This window comes from Puntigrus tetrazona, chromosome 2 (assembly GCF_018831695.1).
Source record: "Puntigrus tetrazona isolate hp1 chromosome 2, ASM1883169v1, whole genome shotgun sequence".
Classification (NCBI taxonomy): Eukaryota; Metazoa; Chordata; class Actinopteri; order Cypriniformes; family Cyprinidae; genus Puntigrus; species Puntigrus tetrazona.
The window spans coordinates 25421445-25430732 of NC_056700.1; the positions used below are offsets into that span (position 1 = coordinate 25421445).

The 9288-nt window shown below is 36.0% G+C and overlaps 1 protein-coding gene across 1 annotated transcript in view; it reads right to left on the reverse strand.

Annotated features, from left to right (window-relative positions):
• Window positions 1-4671: 4671 nt before the first annotated feature.
• Window positions 4672-9288, reverse strand: part of LOC122327534 (collagen alpha-1(XIV) chain-like) — a 31051-nt gene continuing 26434 nt past the window's right edge. Inside the window, exons 20-22 of the mRNA XM_043222970.1 lie at window positions 8334-8408; window positions 6557-6696; window positions 4672-4824 (exon numbers count right to left, since the gene is read on the reverse strand). Of these exons, the coding sequence (XP_043078905.1) occupies window positions 4672-4824; window positions 6557-6696; window positions 8334-8408 (368 nt within the window). The remainder of the gene's footprint in view (window positions 4825-6556; window positions 6697-8333; window positions 8409-9288) is intronic.

The window sequence follows — 9288 nt, forward strand, 5'->3', positions numbered from 1 at the left end:
ATAAGTATTATTAATAAAAAATAATAATTTAATATTTAATACTTTTAAATATATTTATACATTTCTTATGGAAAACCTGTCGGATGTCACACTGGGATGTTTTCAGGAAACATGCTGAAAAATGTAATTTTTTTGGTCAAAATTAGGTTTTCATTAAATTGTTTTTCTATAACATCTTGTCTGTCATCCCTGAAAATATCTCGCCAAATACACTAGTTAATGCAGAAAAATTGCGATTTATTGCAGCAAGCAGAAAAGACACCTATTCTATCAAAATAAACCTTGTAACATATAAAAAAATGGGCATTGATTTACATTTCCCACCAAATGCAAAGCATTTATTTATTAATTTTAATATCGTGAGATTGCGGAACGAAAGCAATGCAGTCTGAAGCAGCTGCTGAATTAAACAATTTTGATCTCAATCTGCTCGATCTGGGCGAAGTTATACAGCCAGACATGAAGGATTGGATGAAAAAGTTACTAAAGTGTCTGATGACAGTTATATGCACAGGTACGCTATTCGTGCTGTCTAAACAACAAAGGGTGCAGACTTTTCAGGGAAACATTAGTCTGTTTGTGCATTGATGAAGTACACGATCAAGCTATGGACGAAATAGGCTTTCGTATGATATCAAAAACAAAAATTTCATCACATGTTGGGTTTTCCTAGATCGCAACGCGTTTAAATACATCTACACATATGTATTTAATGACCTCTGTCATTAATCAACACATTTATTTTTTTTGTGTACGCTTTATAAAAAACATTTACACTTTCATTTGCAGCTAGTTGGGTTACGAAAATTGTGCGAGCCGACACCATCTCACCTGCTATTTTTAAGCTCACAAAGTGCCAAGTATTTCTCACAGAGCAAAACAAAGTCAGACCCCCGACAGACTGAATTTTCAAAGCGCTTTTTCCGTGACGCGTCCCAGCCGTCACTCCCAGCAGACCTGAACTGTGGGATCTAACAAGCAGCACTGCCCCGTTTCAATATTTTACCATTATCACCAACTTGGCACTGCGGCTGCAAGACATCAGCCAGGCTGCTCATTTCTAATTTGCATCTCTAATCTCTCAGAAACGTCTCAGGTTCCCCTGGATCAGCGAGTATTAGACACAATCCCCCTCACAAAAGCTGCACTCTGAATAAAATATGGACGGGCGTCTGAGATGCTGCACTTTGGCGATACATTGCGACGAACTGAACAAGGGGACCCTGTGGCTATGCCTGACTGACTTCTGAAGCTAACTGTTTCTCTGTCTGGCTTTTCTTCAGCTCCTGTCAGAGGGAGACAAATGACAGACTAAGGAAGCAGACGGCAGCACCGTGTGAAGTACGAGTTATTTTTTATTTAAAATAACAGGTGAGAACAAAAGAATTTCGACTGCAGATTGGAGTTGTGGATAACTGTGGCCTTTAGTTGACGGGGGCCAAAAGCACTGCTGTTTGACTGACAGATGAACAAGACATCATGACTGCAGCATCAGTCAAAAGTGTGCGCTGAATGTTCATTCGAGTTTGCAAGTTTCGGCTAATACTTTTCACTCTGAAACGACTTGTTCAAGAGGAGACTGGAGAGTACAAATCAACCAGAACCCTCACACTCATTCGCCCTCACGTCGTATAAACAGGACTTTTTCTTTTGAGGACCAAAAATCTATACACTTTGACAAATAAATAAATGTACACAGACAGATAGAAATTCAGTTTTTTAAGAGAGAACGTAGTTGTTTTCTTAATATTACATATATTCGAAAATTAGCTTCTGCGTTTTCACAGTTCAGTGCTCAAAAACCCGCAGAGATCAGCCTTACTTTGAACAGATCTTCCCAAATTTGCCACTGGATCTAATATATATATATATACATATATTATATTGGTTCCAGAGAAAATATTTGTTTATAATTAGTTCTAGTTTTGGTTGTTTTATACAGTAAAAATCTAATGATTTATATCAGAGCACTGCCTTTGTACTTAATTATGTACTTAATTGCTTAGCAACTTTTGTGATGGCTCTGAAAAAGCATGTGTGTTCGTGATGGTGATTTTAGTTACACTTTTTTGACATTAGATGACGACAAGAGAGTTTTGAATGAGTCAGCAGAAAAAACTTTTATACTGAATGGCAATGAAACAGGGTCAACAACACCTTGTATCACCAACCGATATGCCAGTATAGGTTGTTGTTTGTGCATTGACAGAGGCAGCACGACACGGTCATTATTTTTTACTTATTTAATTTAACTTTAAAATGCAAATATAAGAAGATTAAGAAGAATACATTCTGTATCAGGTGCAGGTAATCACACCCGCTCTGTTCATCTCCCACTCATAATACTCTACATAACACAGTGAGCTGTTAATACAGTAATAGAATGGATCTTTATTGAAGCTATTTAAAGTTCCTTCATTACTACTGAAGTGACATTTTCGAATTACGGACATTTTCATTATAATGGAGGTTTGGGCTAAGCTGTTGAACTGAGATTTGAATCTGTGACAGACGAAAGTAGTTTAAAAAAAAGATTTTAAAGACATTTTTTCTTATGTATTTACACACTTGTGCCGATATTGTTAACTTTTCTATAAACACACTGCATAAACACAATATCTTATTCATATCTGTGTGATATGTCAGCAAATCCCTGCTGTGCTGATAAAAGCCATATCGAAATACTAATCTTGTGATATTGTTCATATAGCTCTCATATGTCTTTTAGATACAAAGACAAGTAATAATTAAACAAATAAGTATGAACAATTATAATATTACATTACTATTAATAACAATAAACCAAAAAAAATGTAAAAATTAATTTTGTGTTCCACAGATACACATACGTATGAATTTGGAATCACATGAGAGTAAATAATTACAATGTTAATTTTAATATAGTAATGAGAAAAGATGTGGGTTAGTATCATGTCATAGGACAAAGATATGTGCCATATCATCAGGTAAAACTTAAAAACTTAAAAAAAAAAAAAAAAACTTAATCAAAACAACATCATCACATTTAAATATTGGCTAAGTAATTTCAGAGAAACATACAGATGGTCTTGACTTCTCTTTTTTCTGAATTTAAACACATTGAATGAGGCCAATCACTTTGATCCTCACCTCATCCCCTGCATATGAATGTATGAAAATGCAGGCAGGGGATTAGCCCTAATACCCTCAGAAAATAAGTCATGCTCATGTTTCAAATGAGCAGCCCGGTAAAGCCGGGATGGATAAATGCACCAGGCTCATAATGCCTGGATCACACGTGTCCACAGACATGTATCTGCTCTCACCAATGAGGCACAGCAACTGCCGCCCACCCACTGACGGGGGGCTCATTGCCATGGAGAATATACCTTATACAGGGACGTTTTTTGTGTGTGAGGACACAGCAGGGTGGGGGCTGCCGTTCCTTCACCGCGTGAAAGGAGAGGTGTTTCATTTTAGAACAAAGACTCACAGCAAGACAGCATGAACACAAGCGCAGGGACACACCATGCTGCTCTGCTGCTCATTGACATGGAGCTATGCAGCTTTTCAAACTCATACTATGAAGTTCTTGGTCTGGGTCTTCTTAAACAGGGCATTAATAAAAAAAATTATATCAAAAGTATTATGGATAAATCTGGACACATTATAAGACCAGCATGAATTTGGTCTAGATCTATCTGTAGACTAGCATGCTGTTCAACAGGAAAACTATGGCTATAAGAGAAGAACTTTAATCTTTGTGTCATTGGCTTTGACTGTTTAAAGGCCAACTTCACTTTGGGTTTAGTTACACTGGGTTTGGTTACACTATTTTGACAGTCCACTTTAGACATTCTACTAACTATAAGTAACTTTGTAACTGCATGTCAACTACATGTAAACTAATTCTCATTCATTTGAAACTTAACGTCTACAGACTCTCAGAGTAGACTGTAAGAGTAGGTTTAAGGTTAGTAGAATATGTTCACATCATTTTTATAGTCAGTATGTTGTAGGACTATTAAGCATTAATAGTAATAAGTTCATTAATACTCTAATGACTGCTAGTTGAAATGTACATAATTAATTTGATATGGAAACTTAATATTGAAACTTGTTTTTGGAGCATATATCTTGAACTACAGGATATTAAAAACTGGCAAAGACAAACTTTGACCTTGGCATGAGAAAGTTTGGCCAGAAAATTTGAAGAAGGAGTTGAAAATACTGACAAGATTAAAGATTGTAATACAATGCGGGCCAGATGAGACCAGCATAAAACAAACAAAAAAGTGATCAAATAAGAGATAGATGGAAGGATAAAGTGATAAACTGAGCAAACGATAGAATGAACGACAGAATGACCAACAGAATGAGTGAATAATAATATGAACAATAGAATGAATGAATGAATGATAGAAAGATGAAGGAAAGTAAGGAAAGGACGTTGTCAAGTACAGTGTCCCATACTTGGAATTGCATGCAACCCATCCATGTGCACACACACAGCAGTGACAAGTGAACACACACCCAGAGCAGTACGTAGATGGATAGATAGACAGACAGACAGACAGACAGACAGACAGACAGATAGACAGATAGATAGATAGATNTGTGTGCACAGAGATCTTTGAGGAGATTGTGATCAAACTCAGTTTATCCATCACAGTAGCAGCTATCAGTGGTGTTTCATTCAGTCTGAGGATGGAGATACATGCCTGTCTTGGTGTTTCCTCCCTTGTAGGTGATGCGCTGCACGGCGTCCAGCAGAGCCTCCTTATCGCTGTAGGAGCTGAGCTTGAACTCGGTTCTGGCGTCATCACTGAACTGAACAATGGCCACCTGTCAGTCGTAGAAAGTAAGTTAGTAGCCATTTATCACGTTTAAAAGCAACAGTACATCAATGTTTATAACAGCATACTATATTTTTAACATACTTTAATATTGTATACATCATTATATTATATGTTTGTATTGCATTATGACATATATTATTATATTTAATTTATTTTAAAATGGCATTCCTGCTATGTCAAAGCTGAAGTACCTGCATCATTACTTTAGCCTTCAGGATCACATTATCCCTCAAAATGTATTCTACTATGCTGATTTGGTGTTTAAGAAAAATGTCAGTGTATCAGCTGGGTATCAACTGTTATGATTAGTTTTAAATGTCCTCGCTCTCTCTTTCTTCCTCTTCATTCTAATGCATCCTTGGACTTTTCAAAAAAGGATTATTGAAAAGTATTAATTTACTATTAAAAAACAAGCTCTTATTCAAAAATGTATATTATGTAATGTCTCTGATGCTAGATAAGACAAAATAAATAAATAAAAAACTCATATAGGCTATGGACGCCTTTTCCCCACCACATTTAAAAAACATGAGGGGTATTTTTGTCACTTTCAGTGTCATATTTGCCTCAAGCCCTGGTTGATATTTCACCCACAAGTGTTTTTCTCAGACATATGAAGGCTTGCTGAAACCTAAAACCTTGTGATTACCAGCTCAGATCTTTAACCACTATACCACAATCTAAAAAAACGAGACGCAAAAGCCATGTCATCATGCATCAGAGTCTGCTGGTGTTGAACCAGTTTGAGCCAAGTCAAACATATCTACATGGTCAACAGCAGACGACAGAACGCAAACATCTGTGTGTAAAGGAAGATGTCTTATAGGCGCCGTGTTCCTCTGTTTACTTTAGCCCCTGCCCTTGAAACATGCTTATTATCCAGTTTTCACATCCCTTGTAGTAGCTCCAACGCTGTGATCCCTAAAGCTGCTGATGGGTTGTGACGATGTTCTTCTGAATCCTGGACTGACAAGTCTAGACTAAGGCTATTTTTATCTAATGTTCTCTCAGGCTACTGGGTTAAATGCTTGTTAGTGTGGTCTCTAGCCCAGGATAGCTATTCCCATGATGCTTCGGTCCAAAAAAAACTTTTTTGAAGCAAACCATGTACCCACATGGCACATGACATGACTCTGCAAATTTATAATGGGCTTAAAATGTTCTTTGGTTTATATTCGAAATTTAAATACGGATCTGTTACTTGTAAAAAAAATAGTATGTTTTATTATTTTTTCTTTCATTTTAATTATTATTTTCTACTACTGAATGTGTACTTGTAGTGTACATAAAGTAGTGTGGATTATTGTAATAGTATTATTATGATGTTTTTATCAGCTGATTGGACTAGTTTGGATTCACTAGTTAGTGATGCAAAGCTACATTTCTCCAAATCTTCTGATTTCCAATGAAAAAAGAAACATTTATATTTTAGATGTCCTGAGTATGAGTATATTTATATATATATTTACATTTTGGGTAAACTATTAAGCATTCTTAAAAAAAATTCTGCAATATGTACTATTATTTTATTTTATTTTATTTTTTTCAAAAGGGGAACAGCTTTTGTCAGTTTTGCTTTTAGCTCAGCCATTTTTTATCTCAGCTTTTAGCTCAGAATTTCTGACATTTATAAAAATGTTAGAAATGTTACACAACGTGAACAAATAAAAACAATACGAAGCGGACCGGATTTGACAAATATTTCACGTGCAGCATACCTGTGTTCCCTCGGGGCCAATCACATCAAGTGCACCAGTTGTGCTGTACAGGAAACGGATGATCTTCTGAAAGTTGTCATCTCCAATACTCCAGGAGCCATCAACAAGGAAGGCAAGGTCTGCCTTGGCTGCTTTACAAACTGAGAGAGAAAGTTCGAAGACAGAGCAAGGGGGAGAGAGAGAGAGAGAGAGGGAGGAAGCAGGTGAAAAATCACTAGCTAAAATAAGAAATTCTCATTACTGTGTAAGCGCTGCAGTACAACAGATGTCAAATGATTCCAAACACTTCCTTTCTCACTGACAGGATCTCCATCACAGCTATCTGGATAAAACAAGGAGGCTTAATTAATTCCCAGATACCTCTGCTATATTCTGCCAGACTGATGCTTTGCAGGGTTTAGGGCTAAACGCATACACTGTCAGTAACCTAAAAATGTGCTTTAAATGCCCTTTTAAATGCCACATACTTAAATTATGCAGAGTGAATCAACAAACCCTAATCAGTCTAAACTTATTAGGTTTTTTCTTCTTACTTTACCCTATAGTAAGTACATGGTCCTTTTAGTAAATGAGTATTACCATTATCTGTGTAACTGCACTGTAACATTGTCACCTTAAAATAAAGGCATAACCTCAAATGTCTGTACTGTTAAGGGTTCGGAGAGTTTCATTGGTTGGATGAGTCACTGTTTTCGGTCTGAACAAGAACGGCACTGAACGAGACACATTGTTTGCGAACAAACTAAAAGAATCAAGCCTTGTGCTCGTAAACAACTTGAATGAACGGGCAAGTCTCATTAGTTTACAAACTAGGACATCCCATTCAATTTGTCAATCTCATTCAGAACAAGGAGATAAACGGGTTGTTTCGGTCATGAACAACTCTGTGAATTGTAATGAATTGGTTGAGTGATTCAATGATTCATAATAAACAAAAACGACAACAATAAAAACACACTAATAGCCATAGAATGTCAACTACTATTATTTTATACACAAAATCATTGTTTCTTTCAGCAGGGTGCATTAAAAGGATCAAAAGTGACATTTTTAATGCTACCGTAGATGTCAAACATTTAAAATGAATGAAACCTTCTATTACTCCAAGGATCAAAAATGTATCAAGCTTTCCAAAATGGCTGCAAAAGACCCAGCTTTGCTTTTAACACTGAATGAATCAATGACCAAATCTGACTGAATCTTTTAAGTAAGCAGACTCATTAGACTTCACTGGAATTAATTAAAATACCGCGCTGACATTTTACCAATTAAAACAGCAGGTTTGCGAGGCATCACACTTTCATCCAAAAGCTAAACTAAATTAGACTTTTTGGATTTCATAAGGTCTTTAAGGTAGCAAATGTTTAACTTTTTACCATGTGACCTGTACTTAATAAGAGTAACGTGTGACATGCAGGCCCCAAAAGCCGAAAAAGAAGCATTCAGTTTCAGGCCAAGAAATCATTCAGGTGTTACTTTATGATGCATTCAACACAATAAACAGTGTAACAGAAATATATTCACCATGACGTTGGAAATGAAGGATCTAAAATAAGATCTATATAAGGAGGTTAAATAAGTTCCGTGTGCTTTTATCAGATGTGTTGGGGAGACTCAGACATATTTATTGAGTTCGGAGTGGCTCAGAGAATAAGAAAAGGTTAGCTGTCAGCAGAGATGTACGTTAGTGAAAGGTCACACAACACATAGGGACATGGCCAACAAACAGGGAAAAACAATGGCAGACAGGCCAGTTTTTCCCAGACTGGTGTCATACCTTCTTTGGCTGGGGGGATGGTGGGAGGAGGGATGGTGGTGGGTGGTGCAGTCGGTGGCTGGGTGGGTGCCGGAGCTGCAGAAACAACAAAACAATACATAAACCAGAGCAGGGCCTGGCTGTCTTCACTTTATTACACACAATCAGATTTGGGATCTCAACGGAAACCCAATTGTAAAAGAAAAAGGACACAATGCTCTTCTGACAGTGGTTCAATCTGTTTCTCAGGCAATGATTGAGTGTGTCGAGGGAAGATGTTGCCTTCCCTTCATCGGCTTGAATTGACCTGTATCAAGTGCTGACAATCTAACATGTGAGCTATATACAATAAAACTTTTACAGTGATACATAATTGCCATAAATTGAAAAAATGCATTTAATCATCATTTTTAGAGTTTTTTAAATAAAAAAATCGAAACATAACAAATTTATGGCATGAATCAAAACGTAGTAAAACAAAAAAGTAAAGAATATCAATAAAATACATATTTTAAAACAAAAAAACAAAACTTTATTTTAATATATTCCTGTGATGTCATTACTCCAGTGTTCAGTGGCACATGATCCTTCAGAAATGATTTTATTGTGTTGAGTTGCTGTTGTTATCAGTATTGTAAACAGTTGTGCACCATGTTTTTTTGAGGATTATTTTATATAGTATACACATGCATATTGGGTGAATTCAGGTTCATTGGGAAAACGTATGCCATTAGGCGCATGGGTACAAATGTAATAATATAAAAGTGTAAGAATGTTTGCATATTTTTATTGTAATATGTACTATTTATATTTTTAAAAAGTAGCTATTTTCTTAAGAGTCACTTTGAAAGAATGAATTAATCTTTACATTTAGACTAGCACTTTCAACAAGACCTAGCAAATGATGGATAGCATTTTTTATGTTTTGAATGTTTAGGAAAACAAGACCATATAAGAATAATATAATATATAATAT